The 23,475-nt window shown below is 51.9% G+C and overlaps 1 protein-coding gene across 1 annotated transcript in view; it reads right to left on the bottom strand.

Annotated features, from left to right (window-relative positions):
• MIPEP (mitochondrial intermediate peptidase) overlaps positions 1 to 23,475 on the bottom strand; it is a 127,349-nt gene that overhangs the window by 5,748 nt on the left and 98,126 nt on the right. Inside the window, exons 17-18 of the mRNA XM_075562822.1 lie at positions 19,288 to 19,409; positions 15,288 to 15,361 (exon numbers count right to left, since the gene is read on the bottom strand). Of these exons, the coding sequence (XP_075418937.1) occupies positions 15,288 to 15,361; positions 19,288 to 19,409 (196 nt within the window). The remainder of the gene's footprint in view (positions 1 to 15,287; positions 15,362 to 19,287; positions 19,410 to 23,475) is intronic.

Below are 23,475 nucleotides of genomic sequence, written 5' to 3'. Positions count from 1 at the left end.
CCCCCTTCTGACCCATTTCAAATTTGTTCAGAAACTATTTTCTGGCTTCTTTTAGATGGAGACTTTTCTCTGTTTTATCAGTATTGGGCTATTTTGGGGAGTATGTGGTTCTTCTTTATCTGAAAACCAGGAGAAGTAAATGTTTAGATAGTAGCAGTGTAAAAGTTTCTCCAGCGTACAGTAGTGGACGTTGAGGGAGAAGAGTGAGCTAATAGTAACGAGTACAAGAATGAAGAAAGTGTTTCAAAACGGGCTTTGGCGATGATTTTATAACCCTTGTAATGCACTTAAACCGCTGAATTGTGTGATGTGCAAATGAGACCCTTAAAGTTAATTTTAAAACAAAATAAACAGATCCCACTTCCCCAAATTACTTACATTCATGGAAAAATTCTCATTTCAGTTTTGCATGAACATTTTGAATCCCCCTCATATGCAGATAGGGGTGTGTGTATAACATCCAGGCATGTAGGTAAATATAACACATATATGCACATAGATTACACACACACACACACACACATAGATGGCATGGCACTTTCAAATAAGATCTGGTCAGAACTAAGTGGCTTCTTGGGTAACTTTGGATGCGTGTGATTGCTGAAGACGAAGCTTGTGGCAGAGGGAAGGAGGGCCCTGAGGGAGAAGAAAGAGTGAACCAGGCCAGAGTCCCCACGTGAATGAGATTCAACTGTTTTCAAGAGTCAACATGATCTAATCTTAACACAGAGTTAAAAGGAAAACCCGGTGTTTCCAGGCAGTTTCACTAATAAGAAAGATGGAGGGTAGTTTGTATACGTGCAAAGTAAAAACACAAACAAACAAACCCAACTTGCTAGAACGCTTCGATTTCTGGAAGCTGCCTTGAGCTCTGCAGTTTACCTGGTGATGATGGGGTTTGCAACCTCTAGCTGGAACTGCTACATCTCTAAGTGGGTGGGTGGGGCAGGGACACACCCCACCCCCACCCTCAGGGTGGAAGTCACCTAAGACTGGGTGGGCTGTTGCGGGCAGGGGAGGTGAGTTATGCTAGAACAGTGGTTCTCAAGCTTCCCCATGCCGCGACCCTGTCATACAGTTCCTCCTGTGGTGGGGACTCCGCAGGTGGGCCTATCTGCATGTGGGCGGATCCGCCTGGAGACAGATAGAGGAGCAGTGTCTCGGTTCCTAAGACCATCAGAAAGATGGTCTTGAGGCGACCCCTGTGAAAGGGTCGTTCCACCCTCCAGGTTGAGAACCGCTGTGCTAGAACAGCCGGAGACAAACAAGCAAACTCTTTATAACCCAAATCAGCCGTCTCAGGAGCAAACGACAGAAGGCCAAGTGGCGCTGGGGGCTGCGATGCACACATTAGTTCACAAAACAGGAAAGCGGGGTCCTGTTTCACCCCCACCTGCATGCAAGGAGAGAGCATGTATAACGAGCAGTTAAAGGATGATACTTAACGCCCCCGCCCCGATTCTCCCTGGGGGCAAACAGGCAAATAGAAGATGGTACAAGTCAAGTCAGGACATTTTCAGCTCGACGGCTCTGCTCCTAGGAACCCCTTTCGGAACCCTGAGGCACCGGGGCACTGGCTCTCGACCAGGCTGAGCACACGATGTTATCCCAGGGAAGCAAGGCAGACGCCAGGCACAGGACAGGTCTCCACGTCTGCCTGGGCACCACCATCCCTGCTGACACCAGCCGGTGCGACGATGCCCGTGAGGTCCTGACCCCCAGACACCGAGCCGCTTCCTTGTTAGGTGCCACCTGGGCGGCTCCATCTCACAGCAAGGCTGCCGACAGGAAGACGCACTGCCGAGGCCCGAGGCCCGAGCCCCCTCACCTCACAGCGGTCATGCATGAGCTCACTGCACAGCCCCGTGTCAAGCCACCCCACTGAGTCAGCCTTCTTTCTGCCTGTCCCTCTCCTTTACCAAACATCATGCCAGTCTCCAGGACTGAAGTCTCGGGAGAACAGGTCCACAGTACGGGAGAAGCCCGGCCACTCCTCCTTCTAGGGAGCATTCTGGCCGCAATCTCACCAGGGCTGCCCAGGCCACCTAGGGCCAAGGTGGCCCCGCACGACCAGCTCACCAACTCTTGTAAACCCAGAGCGAAAAGCCCTTGCTCCTTCGCCTTTCAGACACAGCACCACGGGGCTTGGTTTAAATTCGTTGCTTCGGATCACCTGCCGGTTTCACTCGGAAGGCCCTCAGGTAGCTATTTATTTAGGGAGCAGTCTGTGAGGCAGCAAAGGGCCTCGGCTATCCGACAGCTCTCTGGGGGGCCCCACCTGGATGAGCCCCCTGCTCGGAAAATGCAGCAGGGAAAGGACCGTGGGGTTCAGAACCAGCCTCCGCCCGGGGCACCTACAGCTTAGCATTTGGGCTGCTCTTGAGACCACACGGAAGCCTCCTTCCGAAAGGCTGCCCAGGAGGACTAGAGGAAGGACAATGTCTTCCTTCTTTCTCTCTCTCATCAGAACGTGGTGTGTGTAGTTAGGTGCCAACAAGGCACTTCTGGCTGGCCATCTGGGTTAGCAGGAGAAGGTTACCGGTGTATGGAACGCGTTTGGAATTCGTAACGTTGGCATACTAACTCCTCCTTCGCCGGGCCGTCGTAAGGATTTTACATAAGACTGTCCACCTCACACAGAAATGCTTGGCAACTCGTCACCACCAGACTCACAGGTCTATGAGAGCCTAGTTTTCCACGCTGGGCTGCTAACCACAAGGTCAGCAGTTCGAAACCAGCAGACGCTCCGTGGGCGAAGGATGAAAGCTTTTCTGCTCCAGTAAAGATTGAGTGTGGGGACCCACAGGGCAGTTCCACTCTGTCCTATCAGGCCGCGGTGAGCCGGGATCCACTCAATAGCAGTGGATTTTCCCCGGGTCGGAAGCTGCCTGGTGACGCATTGGGTTAGACAAGGCTGCTCACCACAAGGGCGGCAGCCAACCCTCCAGCTGCTCAGCGGGAGATGAGGGTTCTTTCCAACATTTTAAAATCTATTTTTAAGTTTTATTGACATAATTCACAAACTTAAAGTTGAACGGTTTAAATATATTAAAGGGCTTTGCAATCATCCCCACAATCAATGTTAGAAAACTTGTTGTGCTCATCAGTATTAGCTCCCGTTTCCGCCCAGTCTCCAGGGCCATAACCCAAGATGCTTCACCCACCCTGGATTTCACTCGAAGCATCACGTGCACACAAAGAGAAACCCAACAGCAATGGCAAAATGAAAGCCCTCAGTCCAAAAGGAAGAAAATAAAAGCGAGAACAAAATAAAAATGGGTCCAAAGGGGACCCCAAGATCCCGAGTTTTCATCTCCCATCTAGAGTTGCAGGCTCCCGTAAAGACGGACAGGCTCGGCGGGGAGCACGAGGCAGCGGCCGTTCTTCCCTGTCCTCCGGGGCGGTCCTCCGGTTCTCCGTGGGACGGCACCGGGCTTTCCAGGGTCAGCATTTTCATTTCCCAGCTCAAGAGTGGAAGGGCGGGGCTGCCGCTTATCATGCTTGCTGGATCAGAGCAGCTCAAATCTGGAGCTGTGATTTAGTATTTAAGATTTTATCATAAAACTCACAACCCCGGGCTAATTATCCAGTTAATGAATCATCCATTTATTTCACTTCTTTTCCTAGTCTTTGCCATCTGCTTCTTATCAGACAGCTGTTGACGGAACACAGGCAACAAACAGGAGGTGTAACTGAAATCGTCCCCACTTGTCCCTGCTATTGGTTGTGGACAAGGGCCCTCAGCAGAGGTCCAAGCCTCTGGAGCCCCGAAGGCTCGGCGGACCATGTGACTCAGGCCCCTTGGTAAAGATACAAGAGGGTTCCAAAAAGCTTGTGGAAAGATGGAATTAAAGGTAACAAAAAATCCCCATGGACTTTTGAAGCACCCTCACACATGTACATCTATGTGTGAGTGTGTGCAGACACACGTGTGCACATTCACAGCACCAGCCTTTTCCGTGGGACACTTCAGCGACCTCAGTCACATCGACTGCGCTGGCCAGCCACTGCCCAGAGTCCTTGTTAGTGACGACGCTGACATGGTGACACTGGTCCAGGACTGGCGCGGCCGGTTGCGAGCTGGGTCCGTGGGTTTCCAGAGATGAGTACCCTCCTTCCAGGCCCACCGCTCCCGGTTCCGGGCTTGCCCACACCTCTTTGTAAAGGTGATGCCCCAGCCCCTTCAGTCCTGGGAGCACGAGGGACCGGCCAGGGTGAAGTGCTTCCCTCCTGCGGATCCCCAGGCAGGGTGGGTGTTACAGTTGCCCAGCGTCATGTCTATCCAGTGTCTTGTCTGCCCGGACATCCAGATGTGAGCTGTCTTCCGGGAGGGGGCCTGCGCAGTACCTCCATGTGCGTCCTCTGCTGTTTCCGTCGGAATGTGTTGGAATTCCGTCGTCCCCGATTTCATCGGTAACGTTTACAATCACATTTTTTGGTTACGAAACCTTTTGTCATTTGAAGCTTAACATGGGCCTTTGAGCAACCCACATCCCCGCAGAACAAACAGCAACACACCCTGTTGAGAAGTCAGGGCGCTCACAGCCCGGTGCCCGGCGCCCTGAGGTTGCAGCCACGCTCTGCTGCTCGGTGTTGCTCGGCGCTCCAGCTAAACAAGCCACAGCTATAGGGCCCAGTGACCTGGCTGTCAGTCTGTAAGGGGATTGAGGCTGTAACCCTTCAGCCATTGCTTTCTGACACGAACTTCAAGGCAGCCTGTCCCCATGGATTCCCATCTTGCTGTGGGACAGAGGGGGCCTTTCTGGCCTGGGACAACAAGCCTTTTCCCCCCATAAAGCCATTTTACTCCGCCACCACCTATCAGCCTGGCTCCCGTGGTGTCTGACTCTCACAACACTACACCATCTTCTTTTGAGCTGGTCAGTGTTCATGAGGAGGCAACTCCGTTGCCAAGAGGTGTCCTACAGCCAGGGGAAAAACGGGAATACATGCGCAACTGTTTCCAAAGCAAAAGCTGCCTTGTCGAACCTGAAAAGGGGGTTTAGGGACTTACCAGTCTGCCCAAGATGAGTCAGCGCCTGACTTTGAATCCAAGCCCCACCGCTTGCTACTGTGTGCTCCTGCGCAAGCCAGTGACTCAGCTGCTCGGGGGCTGCTTAGAGAAGTGGGTGAGAGTACCAAGTGCTTCGTACAGCACGTGGCGCATCAAAAACACCGACTCATGGCATGTTGTGGTTTTCTGCAGTAGCTACTGTGGTGGTTGAGACATTGGGCTGCTAATTCCAAGGTTAGCGGTTTAAGACCACCAGCTGCTCCCTGGGAGGAAGATGAGGTTCAGGAGCCCATGGGGGCAGTTCTACACTGTCCTGATGGCAGTGAGGGGACTGTCATGGTTCTCATCATCGTTTATTATTATTACTGTGATTCGACAAAGAAGGCCTCGTGGTGCAGGCAATAGCGGGTTACGCATTGAGCAGCTAACCGCAAGGTCAGCAGCTTGAACCCACCGGCTGTTCCACAGGAGAAAGATGAGGCTGTCTGCTCCTGTAAAGACGTCCTGACTCGGGTCTACCCTGTCCTGTAGGGCGGCTATGAGTCAGAATAGGCCCGATGGCAACAGAAGGTTAGTCAACTAGAGCGGGGATGAAAAGGCAGGAGAAGCCAGCCTTCTTCCCAACTGCCTTTATGCACTGGGTCCCTGTGGCTGGAATGCACTCGCGGGCAGGACTGGAACCCATGCCCTGCCCTGTTCCAAAGGGAAATGCCTGGGCGTGGAAAGGAAGAGAGAAAATGCAGGGAGACTGGACGTCCAATGATTCTGAGCATGTGCTTTCAGAGTCTGAGAAGAATGTCCAGGTGTACCTTCAAGGCGTGGGGTATAGGCTGACAACTGGCCTTACGGCTTCAAATTCACCACCAATGGGTAGTTCTGACTCACAGCGACCCTATAACACAGGGAGACCTGCCCCTGTGGGTTTCCTGTGACAGTATCTCTTCACAGGAGTTGAAAACCTCATCTTGCTACTGCAGAATGGCCAGTGGTTTTGAACTGCTGACCTTGAGGTTAGCAGCCCAATGTGTATCCCACTACTCCCATCAGGACTCAGCTTAGTCGAACTCAATATACAGAGTCCTTTAAGAGATTAAAAAAATCATACTCGCATTACTCTCACTTATCAGGAAGAGGAAGCTGGTTGTGTGAACCAATATTTCGAGATGATGCATAAACTCTAAGGTTAAAGAGGGAATGATTCTATTTTAAAAAAAGAGCAAAACAAACTGGCAAACATAAAACCTTTCATGTAAACATCGACTATTTAGAGCAGAAAGGAAAATCAAGCTTAGGTCTGATCATTCCCAGATCTGGTTTCGTCATTCCAAACAGCCCATCAGCGGTTCTTCTGGAGATTGCTGGAGAGATGCGGGCACACTCCAGGAGGTATCTTGTGAACAATCTTCCAGGAAATGTATCAGTTCAACCCAGGAAAATTCCTGCCTCTCCGTGCCATGGCACCGTACCAAAGAGGGCCCAATCTCAGTGCTTCAGCCTGAGTCTGCAAAATGCTCTGCTCTACTTATTGGTACTTCCCAGCCACTGGAGTGCCTGCTCACTGTCACCTGCCAGTGTACCCCAACAGCAGCCCCCCCACCCCCGTGCTCCTCAGCCCATCAAGTGCTGCGCCCAGGGCCGCAGGAAAGCCTGGCGGCTGGGTGGCACGGTGGAGCCCACGCCTGCATCTGCAAGCACACGCAGGAATACCATCTGCCAGGAGCCGCCTCCACGGATGGCCCATTCATCAATCCAAAGACGCCTAGAGAGATCCTATCAGTGGCCTGGAGCCTGAAACTGGAATCATTGGCATGCTTTTGGGGTCAGCCCACAACAAGAGACCTGCTTGGGGCACAGAGCCCTCAGACCTCAAAGGAAGTCAAACTCCACAGACAAGATCTTATGTAGTGACACAAATGAAAGCAGGCTACATTAAGTTCACAGAACAAGTAGAACATTACATGGCCCTGTTATTGACTTAGAGAGAAGCCCTGGTGGAGTAGTAGGAAGGCATTGGGGCTGCTACCCCAAGGTCAGCAGCTCAAGAGCACTAGCCACTCCTGGGAGAAAGAGTTATGGTCTCAGGCACTCACAGGGTCAGGTCTAGCCTGTCCTACAGGGTGGATACGAGCTGGAACCAGTTGGGAGAGCGCCCCAATTTCTGTCTGCATCAAACTGATGCATCTCCGTAGAGACAGGCATACCCCAGAGAATTTTGAGATGACAGGCTTGAAATAAAATGAATTTGGATATATGTATTTGCCTTGTTAAATGGAATCAGCATCAATTGTAGGAGGTGTAGGTAAACAGTTTCTGTAATTTTTGTTGAGGAAATCGAAATGTGTCAAAATGAAGCATCCTGAGAACATAATTGCAAGGTGTGTGGGTCAAGCCCACCCAGCCCCTTCTTGGGAGAACAATGAGGCTGCCTGTCCCAGTAAAGCTTTACAGTCTCAAGAAGCCCTATTACGGTCCCTGTGAATCGGAATCAACTCTTGAGCTTTTGGGGGATATTTAGTTCTATTCCCTGAAATGTCTGCTGCACTTTGGGGGGCAGATGGTGATTGGGTGCTACTTCACCCTTGTCCTGTTTAGTTTCTCAGGTCAGTGACCAGGTTCTTCCTAAACCAACCAGACACCAGCCTTGTTACCTGTCAACCTGACATCAAACTTCTGAAGGGGCCTCAACATTGTGAGCCATCCTGTATCCAAAGAGGTTCAAAATGCTTATGGGAGACCACGATGAACAGATCAGGGGGCGTTTCTCCACAAGGCTTTGGAATCCCTCCTCCTAAGCACGTCTCCCTGACAGGTGACTACTTTATACCTCTACCTGCATACTGCTTTTGGACAAGGAGATAGGTACACCTAGCTCAGATTTTTCTATCTTGGAATGGGACAGTTTGATGTTTGCAAATAACCATTTGGAATGCGAACCACCTGTTTTAGACTTTTGGTGTCATCCCCCCCACCTCAACGGTTCTCAGTGCCAAGGTTGAAGAGTGAGAGTAAAAAGCACACGGTGACCAGAGGCTGTAACCCAACGCCGGGGAGTTGATGAGCACCGTGCAGCCGAGCCAGCTGTGCCGGACTCGTGTCACCGGAACTGCTGAGGCTAAAGACGCTCAAAGGCTGAGACCGCTGCCTCCAAAGTCCCCGGGAAAACCAAGTCAAGGGAGCTTTGTATTGTTGGTGCAGGTGGTAGGCTGCTTAACCAAAGGTTGACCATTCTAAATCCTGAACCATTAGGTGAGCGAGGAGGTGGTCTGCTTTTGTAAGCATTTACAACTTAGCATCGCAACGGGGTAGTTTTACTCTGTCCTACAGCGCAGCTGTGAATGGCGGAGACTTGATGGCAGGCGGCTTCATCTGGGGCCAGGCAGACCTCTCCAATGATCAGTTTGAGTAAGATACAGAAAGTACGAGACAGGGAGGATGTCAATTAAAGCTCCCATATGATCTCGCCTCTCCTGCCCCTTACAGAACGCTCACATTCTAAAAGGCTGACCTCTTTCAAACCAGACCCCACAGGGAGATGTAGGAGTCTAAACGGAATACCGCGTTCTGAAGATAAGCTATAGTTGATGCTCTTAATCTTTCCTACCCATTGAATTGGGCTGGGACCCTCAAAGGCTTGGCTCAGTTCACTCCCACATGGTCTTTGGCTGACTCCAAGATGAGAATTCGCTAACACTGCCCCGGTTGGATTGGTCCACAGTCCATTCTACGCTGGCCCACAGGCAACAGTGTTGCTTAGTAAAGACATATGGGGGAACCAGTTCAGCTCACAGTGCCTGCTAGCGCCCTGAAGGAAGTGAGCTCAGATGGGCTCGGAGTCACAAGACATTGGGGAGCACGGGCGGGTGCACTGATGCCCTCTGGGTCAGTCCTTGCGTTTAAAAGGCAAGTAAGCCCTAAGCTTAGGCAATCGGGCGAGAACCTGGGGTTAACATAAAGCACAGCAAAGTGCGATGCACTTGCATGAGCCATTGATCGGCCGCTCACAAGCGGCAGAGAGAATGTCAGTTCGGCCCCGGTGCCTCCTTGTTCTGTGTTTCTGTAAGGAAGACACAAGCCTGCTGCAGAGTGGGACCCGTGCTGTTCACAGACCTCACTATGTAGTCATCTTTCTAGAAAGATCACACATCTTACGAACCCATGGAACAGAGATGGAACGTCGGCGCTTGTTCACCAAAGAGCACTTCAAAAAAAAAAAATTCTGGTATAGAGGAGGGGGTTTCCAAAAGTTTGTGGGAAGATAGAAGAGAATGGAATTTTTCCATGGCCTTTTTGAAGCCCCCTCCTGCCGATTTTGGACAATAGTAGAATGAATGGAAATGCCACATCCTCCTGGCTTATGTTCAAAGGCTCGCCAATGGGAGAGCTGCTTAGACCAGCAGTCAATACTGGCTGGGTGAATCAACAGCAGTGTGGTTAGTGCTGTGTGGGGGCAATGAACTATTCAACGTGGCTCTTCTGGCCAAAGTCTCTGAACTCCCACGTAATGACCTTTCCTGCCTGGTTCTGGGCAACAAGTGCGGTGGGGGGCATGAAGCTTCTAAAAGGATTCATTAGAATACCATCTGGCTGGGCATACCATGAGCCAACTGAAAAGCAGGAGGGGGATCTCACTACCAGTCAGAGCCAGGAGTGGAGCACGTCCTGTGGACCCTGAGATGCCAGCACAGTGAACCTCGTGGACTCGGGAGAGCTGTGACATCAGAGTGGCAGGGGAGTGGCCGAAGAACCAGGACCTGGGCATGAGACAGAGAGTGGTGGACGGCTCAGCCAGCAGAGCAAGTTAAACTGCCTGTGGGGGCTGGTTTGACTTCTTTGGAGGGGATCTGGGCTTGCTGGCTGCCTTCTGGCTGAAGCTCACAGCTGAGTGGCAAGCCCTTTGGGCTTTATCAGAAATCCTAAAAGGACCTTGTTCCCGACAGAACAACTACTTCTTGAGCTTTTCTCACCTGCATGGTAACCTGCTACCTTCCTTCATGAACCCTTTAGACCTGAACTTTGTCTGTGAGGTCTGGGTGGATGAATGAACTGCGGATGAATAAATGAACCAGGCTGAACAGCAGAGAAAGCTGTGTGTGACAGAGAACACTGACCATTTGAAGAAAAACACAAACAAAAGCAGCACAGAATGAACCCAAAGAGAGTTCAATCCTTTGCTCCAGGGCCCTCGGCAGTTAAGGCTGGGTTCATCCGGTACCACCTGATTGTGGCCAGTGCTGGGCTACGTAACTGAATAGCATGTTACTCCTATCTCTGTGTGTTTTTATCCTCGAATGTATTCAGAAATAGATAAGGCCATATTTTCAATGCCTGACTTTCTGACTTTGTCTCACATCTCTTGTCTATTGTGTCATCACACACGAGAAGAACTGGGGAAAGGAGCTAGGGAGAAGCCCGAGAGAAGTGTGTTCAAGTCAGATCACAATCTCCCTCAAGGGGAGCGCTGGTGGCGCAGTGGTTACCCACTGGGCTGCGACCCCAGGGGTCAGCAGGTTGCAGTCGCCAGCTCTTGACTCCCATCAACAGCGAGTCTTGGAAACTCCTGGGGCAGTTCCAACCTGTCCGGTGGGGTCGCTATGAGTTGGCACCGCTGGATGGCAATGTTTTTGAGTTGTCTAGGGAACAACCGGGAGCCTGGGTGGCCTAGTGGGTCATAGGTTAGGCTGCTAGCCACAAGGCTGCCGTTTGAAACCACCAGCTGCTCTGCAGGAGAGCGGAGGCTGTCTGCTCCCGACACGCTGTGCCCCGGGCGGAGAGGTGCTTCTCTGTCCTGTCAGGTCACTGAGTGGGACTCTACTAGGCGACAGTTTTCCTACAGAGCGCCCTGGTGGCTGTCCAGGGATGCCCAGGCCCCCTGATGTGAAGGCTGTGTGCATCCTGTAAGACAGTCCTGTTTGGGGGTGCAGGTTGGCTGCATACCAGAAAATGAGAAGCCACCTCTGGTCTTGTCTTACAAATCCAACCCCATGAAGTGACAACAGACATGCCACCCTCTTTGCACGTCCCCCATTCTTCCTTGACATGTAACCAATCATGTGAATTAACGCGACCTGACAGGAGAACGTAAAGGGAAAATATTAAGGTTTAAAAGAAGAACCGCTCTATTGTTGGTGTTAACTGGGGTCGTAATGCCTCATCATCTCTGGTTTGAACCATGGACTTGCATTCTTCTCACGAGTGTGTGAATTTTCATGCTGAAAATATTGGGTTTCTTAGCAGGAAGGGAAAAAATGTTTCATATAGAAAAGAGCGGGATTTTTAGAGAGGTTGTTGTAATATTCTTGGAAGCAGAGTCGAAAAATATACCTGTCCAAAACAAACAATGAAAAGGATTTAGACTTTTCTCATTCTTCTGATAAACCAGTATGAAAGCTAATATTTATATGCAGGCAGGATTTGGAGCCTGGCCTCTCAAAGGGTAGGCTGGTCCCAGAGAATGCACAAGGAAGCTCACGGAGTTAGTTCGTGGAGTCAGCCAGGTGCAAGGCCAAGACACACAGACCTGCCGTGAACTACTGGAAAAAAGAAGGGAAGAGCACACAGACCTATGAATACGTTTAACCAGGGACACGAAAGCCGAGGTACACAAAAGATACTGAGAAACACTGTTGAAAGAAATTACACAAGACCTAAATAGATGCAAAGACATTCATGCTCACAGACCGTGGCGGTGTTAGGTGCCACAGTGACCCTACGCACAACAGAACAATACCGGGCCGGTCCCGCGCCGTCCTTACAATTGTTCCTATGTTGAGTCCATTGTTGCTGCCATCGGGTCAATCCATCGTCTTCTTCTTCACTGTCCCTCTACTTTACCAAGCATGATGTCCCTTTCCAGGGACTGGTCTCTCCTGACCGCGTGTCCAAAGTCCATGCACCGGAGTCTAGCCATCCTTGCCTCTAAGGGGCGTCTGGCCGTACTTCTTCCTAGACAGATTTGTTTGTCTTTTTCAGAAGTCCACAGAACTTTCAATATTCTTCACCAGGATCACAATGGATTAGAAGACTTCACGTTGGTAGGGTGTCAGAGTTGCCCAAAGCAATCTATACATTAATGCAATCCCAGTATCAAAATTCCAATAGCATATTTTTAAAAATCAGAAATGGCAAGATAATTTTCTGTCCCAACATAGCATTGCAAGGAACCCTGAACAGGAGAAGTAATTTTGAAAAGGAAGGCTCACATCCTGATTTTAAAACATACTATAAAGCTATCATAACGAAACAGTGTGGCACTGGAATAACAAGAGATATATAGACCACTGGAACAGAATTAAGAGTCTAGAAATAAGCCCATCCACCTATGGTCAGGTGATTTCCACGCAGGTGGGTAAGTCCACTCGGTGGAAAAGAACAGTCTTTCCAGCAGACTGGGCTGTGACAGGTGGGTCTCCACGTGCACAAGAAGAAAGCCGGCCCATGCTGGGCACCGTGTATGAAAATCCCTTCAACTGTACCAAGGGGCTAAATACAAAAACCAAAGGCATAAGATCGTAGAAGGAAACGGGCAAACGAAGGAACCTTGTTTTTAACAATAGACTCATGGATTGGACACAATGAGCCACGATAGAGGGGGAAAAAACAGATAAAGGGGCGTCAAGCACAAAGCTTTTGTGCAAGAATGTGAAGAGACCGCCAGCAGGAGGGAGAGGCCATTTGGGAGCCTGCACCCAGTCAGTGTCCGATACCCAGAGTTTATTTAACTACGACAGCTCAACAGCAAAAGACAAAAGAGCCCACTTGACCAATGGGCCGATGACTCCGACATTTCTCCAAAGATACACCAGCGGTCACCCGGCCCATGAACACTTTCAGGGAGAAGCGAATCAAGGCCACAGTGGACTACACTTCACAGCGGCAAGGATGGCTATTATCAGGATGTGGAGAAACGGGGGGCCCTGCGCACTGCTGGCAGAGATGGAAAACAGTTCTGGCCAACAGACAGGAGAATATGCCCCAAAAGTTCAAAAACAGGGGCTCGAAGCGCCAGGTACCCCACTGATCACGGCAGCATTATTTACAGCAGGCAAAGGGCCGGCGTATCCAGGTGTCCAATAGCAACGGAACATCGGTGCTGCCCAGCCCTCAGAGAAGGGAGGTTCTGGTGCAGGCTGCCGCGTGGATGGGCCTCCAACACACGCTGAGTGAAGTCAGTCAGTCCCGAAGGGGCGAACCTTGCTGGGCCGCCCACTCATAGGAAATGCCTACAACGGGCCCTGGCAGAGAGACGCACGTGGTACTGGGGGTGGAGGGGAAGGGAAAGGGGGAATGATTTGCTTAAGGGGTACCGAGTTCGTGTTTGGGGTGATGATCCATGCTTGGAAACAGCGGTGCGATGGCAGCCCCACTTGGGGAGTACAATGAATGCCACTGAAGTTTATATTTAAACTGATCAGCGTTTGGGGGAGGTGGGCTGGGAGAAGGGAGGGAAACAGTTTACCATGATGAAGTTATTTTCTAAAGAAATAAGGGCAAGCCAAGTGGGGCTCCAGCGGGAGCACACAGGTAGATTTTCTGCAGAACAAAGCAGTCCGGAGCTTCCCCTTTGGGTCTCAGCTCACTTGCGGCGGTCTCAACACCCACCAAATGACCAGCTCGGGGACACATGACTTCAAGGACCAGTTGCTCACTCTGGCGGGCCGATTAATATCACAGACCTTGCGGAGAAGCTTGGTCAGGTCCAAAGCCTGGTTCTCCCACCTGGGACCCTGGGGCCTGGGCGCTTTGCCCATCCCGTTCCAGCGGCTACAAGGATAGGGTGATGATCCCAACTCAGAACCGTACCTGTTGTTAGGGTGGGGCACAAACTTGGTCCCGACCCATAGCGACACTGCACACAACAGAACGAAACACTGCCTCATCCTGCGCAGTCCTCCCAATTGTGTCATGTCTGAGCCACCGTGTCAATCCATCTCAACAGTCTTCCTCTCTCTCTGGCCCTCTACGTTTCCAAGTATGATGTCCTTCTCTAGGGACCGGTCTCTCCCCAAAACCTGTCCGCAGTACTCAGAAGATGCAGTTCATGGGGACACGAAAACCACTTGCGAGAACACACCCAGCAGGTGGCATCAGGGGGACACTAGAGGGGACAGAGGTGGGGGCAGCAGTGCATACGTATATCCTCCCCTTCACGGAGGACAACTCCGGCCACTCGTCCACTGAGGGAGGGTGGGGCCCATGGACGGCAGAGAGCGGGCTGGGTCATGGAAAGCTGTCTGATCCCGGGCGGGCTGCTTTTGCTGTGGACAGACCGAGCCTTCTGCTTGCCCTGCTGTCTCTTCCTACCACCACCCCCTCCCCCCCCCATGCACACCTGGGAGGCCACCTGGCTCACCCTCACTCTCAGCAAATACCTGCCACGTGTGTGACGGCCTGGGCAGGCATTGGGTCACCTGGTCCAGGCAGTCAGGGGGACACTGGAATCAGCTGAGTTGTCCCAGCGGCTGCTCCCTTGCTATGAGGAAAACAGAGCTTCCCTGATCCCGGGATGAGCTCTGTAGATGCAGGTGGAGCCAAAGGGCCGTGTGTACATCGGGCGGATGGAAGATGCATTGAGAAGAAGACTCACATGTTCCGTGAAGTATGTGTGGGGACACTTTAGGAAGGGTGACACTGGCCACTTCCACGTGCATTACACAGAAAAGCAAGCACAGTGACCCCTCAGTGGAGTTAATTAGGTCTTGACTTTCCAACGGGTTAGAAATCCAGCCAGAGACTTTGGGATTTTCCAGCAAAGTGTTGAGCTAACTTTTCAAGAGAAGAGTGGGCTGAGCGGGAGGAGGAAGGAAAGAAAAGAGCTTGTCAGGCTCAAACCAGACACCGCAGTGGACAGAATCTGAAGGCAATCTTCCTGAGAATTTATGGTATCTGCACAATTTTAACAATTTCTACTTAGAGGACTGGGAAGGTTTTGAAAGCTGAAACCTGGCATTCTATCCTGACAACTAACTAAATCACAATGAGAATAAACAGATCTTACTTAAAGGAAACCATATTTTAAATAAGATTCGGGGTGAAATGAGATGGAAGTTCAGAACAAGATACACTGCTAGTCTATCGCTCTTTGTAGAAAAAAATGACGAAAATGTGAGCTACTGTTCATTGCAAGCTGTACAAAGACATGACTCAAAGTGCTGGCACCTAAATGTGAGAACATGTTCTCTCTCACACGCACACGTGCACACGCACACACACACACACACACACACACACACACACACGAGAGCACGGGAGAGGCTCGCGCCCTGCTTAGCTTTACCTTGAACCATGAGCACAGGCTCCTTGCCGCCTCCGTGTGCCAGCATCTCCCGGCGATAGCGCTCGCCCATGGCCCTGGGAACAGAGGAACGGGTCAGTGCCCCGAATCTCGGCCCTTCACCCCAGCTGTTTCTCATAGAGATCATTCTGCCCTGCATGATTTCCTGTCTTCTGAAAATCTGATTCCAGTTTTAAAATTATTCCCCCAAAATAAGGAAAACCAGGTGTGGTTGAAACCAAACCAAACCACCCCGATCTAGAGCAGGGGTGCTCAACCTTCCTCATGCCACGACCCTTTCATACAGTTCCTCTCCTCATGTGGTGGGGACCCCCAACCATCACATTATGTTCATTGCTACTTCATCACTGTCATTTTGCTACTGTGATGAATCAGGCGACCCCTGAGGAAGGGTTGTTCGGCCTCCAAAGGGGTCGCGATGACCCACAGGTTGAGAACCGCTGCTCTAGTGGGTTTCCACTCAGGGTGACGCTGCAGAGAGAGGTGCACCCCTCCCTAAGGTTTCCCAGTCTCTAAATCTGTGTGGGAGCAGACAGCCTCGTCTCTCTCCTGCAGGCCGGCTGGTGGGCTGGAACTCGCGACCTTGGGGTTAGCAAGCCCATACTGAACTCCGCGCTAGCATCGTGACGCTAGCACTGTAAAATATAACTATTTCAGGGTGTCTGTTCCTCTTTGAAGAGGGGGTTATTTGGTTTTACATTGTCGAATAATTTGAAGAGTGCATTTTAGTCCCTCTAACTTCATGAGGTTGCTGAAGGTGGAGTTTGAAGTGATGTATGCCAGGCTCCATGCTTCAGAAAAGAACGCAAGATGAGATGGCACCTAACACAGAGAGGAAGACGAGTGGAAAATACGGTGAGAGGAAACAAGCCGGGAGCAAAGGGTTAGCACACCACACCGAAACCGCGGGAGGAGATGGCTGCGGGAGCGACTGAGCCTGCTCAGTGGCCTGGTGGTCATGGCCAAGAAGGCCCGCCTCGCTTCCACTCCCCAGGCCCCTGACCTACTGGATACCCAGTCACACTGGGGTCATTGGACCCAAAGTGAGAGCCGAGGGCAGGTTGGAAAGTATTTTTATGGGCAGAGAGTCTCCACATTCCTGGTCCTTGCCAGCAAGCCATTTTAGATTTTATAGAAAGGCAGTTCCTACAATGCAAAGGGCTGCACAGTGTGGTAACAGAACCCCAAACCCAACGCCACACATTTGGTTCTGACGCATAGCGATGCTCTATCCATCTCCGGAAGCAGTACAGCTTTAAGGCAGCAGGCACCCTCGGCTTTCTCCAGAGGGCTGGCTGGTGGGTTTGAACTGTCGACCTTGATGTTAGCAGCCCATCTTGTAACGTAGTCTGGAGCCAGAGCCAAGTGAATGCTGTTATTTTCACTCCACTGTTTCTTGAGCGTCCCACCGTCCTGGTTGGGGAGCCTGATTAAGGGGTATTAGAGACCTAGTGGTCACTGGCTGGGCTGAGAACCACAAGGTCATTAGTGTGAAACCACAAGGTGCTTTGAGGGAGGATGACGAGGCTCTCTACCCCTGTTAAGAGTTACAGTCTCAGAAGTCCACGGGGCAGTTCCAGCCTGTCCTTTACAGTTACTATGGGTCGGGACAGACTCAAAGGCAGTGAGTTTGGAAGTTTCCGACTAGAATCTGACCGGTTGGCTGTGGATACTTGTAGGAAACACCAAGGAGCCAGGGGACAAGGACAGTGGCTGCACCTCTCCGGGCACAGGGTTAGGAAGTGGCCCTGGCTGACCCCCAGCCTGGTAGGCTCGGTGTCCCTGCTTGCCAGCTCCTGCAACATCTGCTTCCCCCCAATCACACACCTGCTCTCTAGGCCCCCGTTCTTGCCCTGCCTCTGGGCCACACCCCCAGCTCCGTGGCGGGGGATTCCTGCCTGGTCCTTTCCCAGAAACTGATCCAAGGCTCTCGTGACAGAGGGGAGGGGGTGCCTTCTGTCCAGCGAGCGTTTCGCACGAGCTCCCGCAACGATGAGTGTATGAAAGTGCGGCAGGAGTGCCCACTCAAGGAAGGCCTAGATGTCCACGGAGACACATCCAAGGGGGCTTTGGAGAGTCCGTGGAGAGATTGCACCCTCTTTCAGGTCCACTTTTCCACCAACTTCCCCAAGCCCCTCCTATGCGACAGCGTGCAGCCTTCTAGGAAAGCACCGAGAATGTTCCAGAGAATATTTTGCCTGCCTCACAGAAATCTCCAGTCCAGGGTTGTCATCCTTGGAATCGATTCACGTGCGTCACAGTGTGGCGTCGACTCTCTCCAAACAATCCAACTGGAGAAGCCGACTCTGTGTCTCCAGTCCGCAGAAGGGCAGGAGCCCAGAGAGCGTTTGGGTACCAGACCGCAGAACATTGTGCAAAGATGACATTACAAAAGATCCTGGCGCGGAATGTGGTTATTAACAGTGGAGAGGCTCCAAACCTCTGCGGGCTGTTGGAGAAGCAGCAAGGGGGTGATGGGGTGGAGGGGAGTGGGAAGGGGGTGACCGCATGGGGACTAGCAGCCCTGGGCGTCTGCCCGGTCCAGCTGGCTCCTGGGAAGAAGGTCTTCCGCAACTCTCAGATGCTGGCTCAGATGCCCGCTGGGCCCCGCTGCTGGGAGTGCTGTCGGCCACGCCCAGGGCTCTGGGGGCCCTGTTTGTTTGTGCGGTGAAGAGGGAGGCACTTTGAACCACCATCAGACCAAGCCTTAATTAGTGGTTTACTTTCAGAGAAAGTTCCTGCCCCGAGAGCAGAACTTCCCCCACTCTGGCTCCTGTTCTTGGAGGGAGGCTGGAGAGGAGGGTCAGAGGAGGCCACTGCACTGCGACTGGCCCCTCAGGGAGGCCTGGCATCCACCTGTTTCCTTCTGTAACCTGGCCTCACCACCACACTGAGGGGCCGGGTGGCTCGGGGTTGTGTGTCGGGAATGCTACCTTCAAGGTTAGCAGCTCAAACGCAGCTTCTTCGAGGGAGAAGGTTGAGGCTTGTCTGTGCCGGAGAGACTGGCCCCTTCAGAAGCCCCAGGGAGCAGCTGTGCTCTGCCCTGCTGGCTGAGAGTGGGAATTGAGGCAATGACAGTGGGTTGGGCTGAGTTTGCGTCATGAAAACCTCTCTCGGATATTGTGACTTATCCGCATCTCAGCTTGAGCGCTCACCGATTGGGAGTGGGTCTTAAGTCAGGAGGCAAGTCAGGGAGCACCTTTGGAGGGCCTACTGCTAGCTGACGGAGCCCTGGTGGTGCTGTAGGTTAAGTGTTGGGCCACTAACTGCAAGGCCGGTGGTTCAAACCCACCACCCACTCAAGAAAAAGATGGGGTTGTCTGGACGGAAACCATGGGGACCAGTTCTGAGTCGGAATCCACTCAGTTAGCAGTGGGTTTGGTTTTATGGGGGAGTCCTGGGTTAGGCATTGCATAGCTAACTGCAAGGGTGGAGGTTCAAACCCACGAAGCCACTTCTTGGGAGAACAGTAAAGCTGTCTGCTCCGGGAAATACGTACAGCCTCAGAAACCCTAGGGAGCAGTTTGACTCTGTCCTACACGGTTGCTAAGAGTTGGAATCGACCGCAGGGTGTGACTTATCCTTTATAAGAACAGGAAGCGGGCAAACTGCCATCAGAGACTGATGGTGGGAAAGGCGAGGCAAACACACACACAGCACCGAGGAGAGGCCGAGCCAAGGGCTGACGGGACAGCCGGCTGTTGGAGCAAGCTTCTGAGGCTCACAGTGGGAACAGGCAGCAGGCAGGCCCAGGGAGGGTGCTGGAGCCTAGCATCACGGGAAGCATGGGGGAAGCTCACCCGGGGGTTGTGGGGGGTGCGGGGTGCTGAGGGCCTGGTTTTGGGTGGGCACGGCCTCCAGGCTGTGGGTTCGCTCTCGTCTGGGACTCGTGCTCACAGGTCTGCCCTTGGATGGAGCGGCGGGTGGGGCAGGTGCTGGTGATGGCACCATAGTTGTTGGAGGCCCACCCCCGCCGCCTTACCTGTTAAAAGGATCTTGTAGAAAGCATTCTTTCCAAACCATGGACGCCACGGCCCTGGACATGAGGTATGAGTAGTACTTGGCCCCATATCCCACCAGATGGCTGAATCGCAGCTGCCAGGCCTGTGGAAACATAAACAGGACCCGGGAAGTGAGGCACGTCGGGGAACATGGGGCCGGGGATACAGGGCATCCTGGCTTCGCCCCAGAGGGCCTGGCATGCTTACTGCTTCACATGCCAAGAACCATGGCGTGTTTACTGCCTTGCATGCTAAGGCCATTCTGTGTCATGCAAAAGTCATCTTCACTCTGTCCCACCAAGCTGGGCTCCAACTATATGAGGGGCCTTTGAAATGTCTGTGAAAGACAAATTCCATTCTGTTTCAGTTCCATCTTTCCACCAACTTTTTGAACCCAACTCCGCCCCCAAGTGTGGTTAGCCTTCTTCATTACATGGTTTACATGTCCTACGCTGCTTATGAACACAACAAACCACCGCAAGCTGATTTCCACAAGTTGTCGGGAGAGGCCAGTCCCTGGAGAGGGGCAGTAAGGTCGAGGGGCAATGAGAGAGGAAGGCCTTCAATGAGAGGGACTGGCGCCGTGGCTGCAACCAGGGGCTCAGTCTGGCAGAGGAACAATGGTGAGGGTGGCGCAGGACCGGGCAGGGCTCTGTTGTGCCCAAGGTTGCTATGGGTCGGAACCAACTCAATGGCACCAAATAGGATAGAACTTGTCTACTGTAATCCCCTCAGAGCACCATTGTGTATCCCCCTCCTCCCTGTCCTTCCTGTTTCCATGCCTTCTTTCCTAGTCCTCTGAACTGGGTCCCAGCCCTTGTCGAGAGTTCTGCCTTTTGACCTTAAGGGGTTGGTTTGCCTAACTTGGGGGTGGGTTCAGTTCCAGGTCTGCAGGGGTGACTTAGGGCCATCTATCGTCTTGGGGGCAGTCCTACTTGCTCTCGATCTAACCATTAACCTCAGTCTCTTTCGGGATCTTGAGTTCTGGTCCACCTTGTTCTCCCCTCTATCCCCAGGCCCTTCCAATGTGATCATTTTCTGAGCAGGTGGCAGTGGCGGCTGGGCACCATCTAGTTCCTTTGGTCTCGGTGCGTCGACGCGCGCAGTTCAAACCTATGTTATTCAAAGGTCAACTATACGTCCATCCTTCATGAGGACGATGATATCGTTATGACAAGAAAGACCATGTGGGCGTGCCAGGTAAGAATGCTATTCCACAGGAAACTTCTTACCCGACAAAGGCAGTTCTTTCTCTGTACTTCAAAGTTGAAAACATCTACTTTGATTGGTTAACAAAAGGAGAGCTGTCTAAATACAACAGCATAAGCTTAGTTCATTGTTAACATTGCTACAACACAAAACGGGATTATCAAAATGACCCTGAAAAGACCTATGTGTAACATAAACGATCTTACTCTTCTGAAATAAACAAGTCTGGCAAGTAATGATCTGTTTTCTTCTCGTGTACTCTTGAGCTGACACTAAACATAATTCCCTGGAAAATCAAGTATAATCCTCACTACAAATCTACACACTAGATAAACTAATCCCACTGAAACCTATGAAGGAACTAACATCTAAGAAAAGGTGTGCCTTCATCACCAGGGGATGACCAATTTGAGAACAAACGCTAAGCCGTACATGCATCACACGACGACTCGGGAGAAGTCGACAGCCCTGGCTACTCTCTGAGTGTGGCTGGACAGGATTGGTGGGAGTGGTGGGGTAGGAGCTGCTATAAAGTAAGGTGTGGAGGAACGCAAATCAGGCCAGAGATTAAGGATGGTGCTCAATATTCGCTCTCCCCTTTCTCCTAACTGAAGAGGGCGGTGGGCAACTTCTGCATCTTGTCCTTGAAGGAGAGAATGTAACCCCCATCTCCTTTCCTTCTGATTGACTGGCTTGTAGATGCAGTGGTGGAGATGAGCCGTGATGGGCAGTTTCTGATGGTGCGCCCTCGGGTGGCAGTGGGAGGAGGTGGTCACGAGGCCACTGCACCTGGACTGGACAGGTACGTGGGCACAGTTGTCACTGGGATCTCTATTACAGCAACCACACCGCCATCCCACCAGTACCAGCTGCTCCTCTACCACCCAGCAGGACCACAGCCCTGTGACACACAGCTCCCGGGGCCTCCCCCTTGCTGAGGCAGAGGTGAGCAGGCTCTGGGGGTGGCTGAGGGCATGGGGAGCCAGAGATGGGCTTTCTACCTAGAGATGGTTTGAGATGCTTGCGGCCTCCTTTAAAGCCACAGCAAACAGAGCCACCTAGGGGCCTAATTCCAATCTAAGAAACAATGTGTAACTAACTAAATGTTTAGCCCAAAGGAATTCTTTCAGGACATAAATAACGCATACGAACTCTGCCTTAGTTTTTAAAAAAACTGGGAGCCCTGGTGGTGTCATGGTTATGCGTTGGGCTACTACCACAAGCTCAAAACCACCAGCTGCTCTTGTGGAGAACTACAAGGCTTTCTACTCCCGTCAAGAGTTACAGTCTTGGAAATTCACAGGGGCAGTTCTACCTGTCCCACAGGGGCGCTGAGTTCAGCACAGACTCAGTAGCTGTGAGTTTGGTGGAAAGCTAGCCAGCCTCAACCCCCACAGGGGCAGCTCTACTCGATCCTACGGGGTCACTAAGAGTCGGCATGGACTTGAGGGTGGTGGGTGAGTGAAATATGCACCGAGACCACACCAATGGCCCTATGTGATCTTCTCACAGGAAGCAATCAGGCCGTGACCCTGTCTTCTGTTTTGATCGGACACCCCTCTGAGCCTCTGGTGGGCCTGAGGGAGATCAGGTTCTCTCCTGGTGGAAGTCTATGGGGAGGAGCCTGTGGTTCAGGAGCGTTTTCTTCTCTTGGATTGGCCAGAACTCGTCAGCCCACTTCTGCGGTGAGGTGTCGAGCTTCCTCACGCTAAGGTTTGGGCTGGAGACACTTCTGTGTTGAAGGTAGCCCTGGCTTCTACAGCGTGGCCGTGGACTGTGAGCTAACCATTTTCAGATTCCTCCATTTCAGAAACATACCCGAGTTCCCACACCCCACGAGCACGGCGGCAGAAGGCCTCTGGGGGTACAGAGCTGGCTGGGTTTGTGAGAGACAGGGATGTTCTGAACTGTCCCTGGATATGGACACGGTTAGCCAGCCTCCACCTCATGGCGTCTTGCTCAATTACGGGCACTGAGAAGATTGCATTCACACGACACCTTCATCTCGGCCTGACGCTTCTGTGGCAGACTACGACCTACAGTTCCGACGATGTTGGGGCACCAGCAGGGGCATCCCTGCTCCTTCCCGCTCGTATTGACTCCTTGTTACCGCCGCAGTCATCCTCAAGAAAGGAGAGACGGCAGCGTTTCCGTGTACGCTTTGAAACCACGGTGCTGCCATCTTGCGGGCGCTTCCTTCTTGTTTCACGCGCAGAAGTCACCCTGGCATCTGCGTGGAGCGTAGGGACCCGACTTCAAAGCCGGGACCCTCGCACCTTTGCAATGTCCCTTTTATTTTGAGTTCAGATGATGACTTTCCACCCCCAGCCTGTCCCGAGGCCTGGCTGTCAGGGGGATTTTGGGGAGCTAGAGGATCTCAGTTCGCCCGTAGGGAACATATACACTGGAAGCTGGGGGAGCTTAGTGAAGACTGGCAGAGCGGGTAGACATTGTTACTGGCTTTTTAACTCCCCCTCCCCCAAAAGGCCAGGCCTATTGAGATTCTGACTTGTTGACAGCGTTTCTCTGTCCAAATCAGAGGCAGGACCAAGAACGTAACGGGGGCAATGCTGGCATATGCTTAGGGCAGTCTCTATTTTCACCCTGAAATCTGGAACAGAGATTAGGAAAGAGTCAGCCCTCATTAACTGCATTCCAAACGCCCAAGGAGCGAGCTAATCATTTCTCGTAATTACCCACTTCAACGGCACATGATGTCTGTATTTCTAGCTATACTTGTACGAACACATTTACCCAGAAGTATTTTAAGACAATCTATCACTGGAACATCATAAACTGCCTGAAAAGAGAAAATGACACCTGTAATTTCCTTGGTGTGTCAGACAAAACCGAAATTTCCTTAAAGGCAAGAACCACAATGCTATGTCCATGTCTAGACTAGTAACGTACCTGGAATACCTTAGGACCCTAATGGATGGGTGGATGGATGGAAGGAAGGA

The sequence above is a fragment of the Tenrec ecaudatus genome, chromosome 11, assembly GCF_050624435.1.
Source record: "Tenrec ecaudatus isolate mTenEca1 chromosome 11, mTenEca1.hap1, whole genome shotgun sequence".
Classification (NCBI taxonomy): Eukaryota; Metazoa; Chordata; class Mammalia; order Afrosoricida; family Tenrecidae; genus Tenrec; species Tenrec ecaudatus.
Note: the sequence above shows the minus strand (reverse complement) of the source record. Positions and strands in the feature narration are given on the sequence as shown.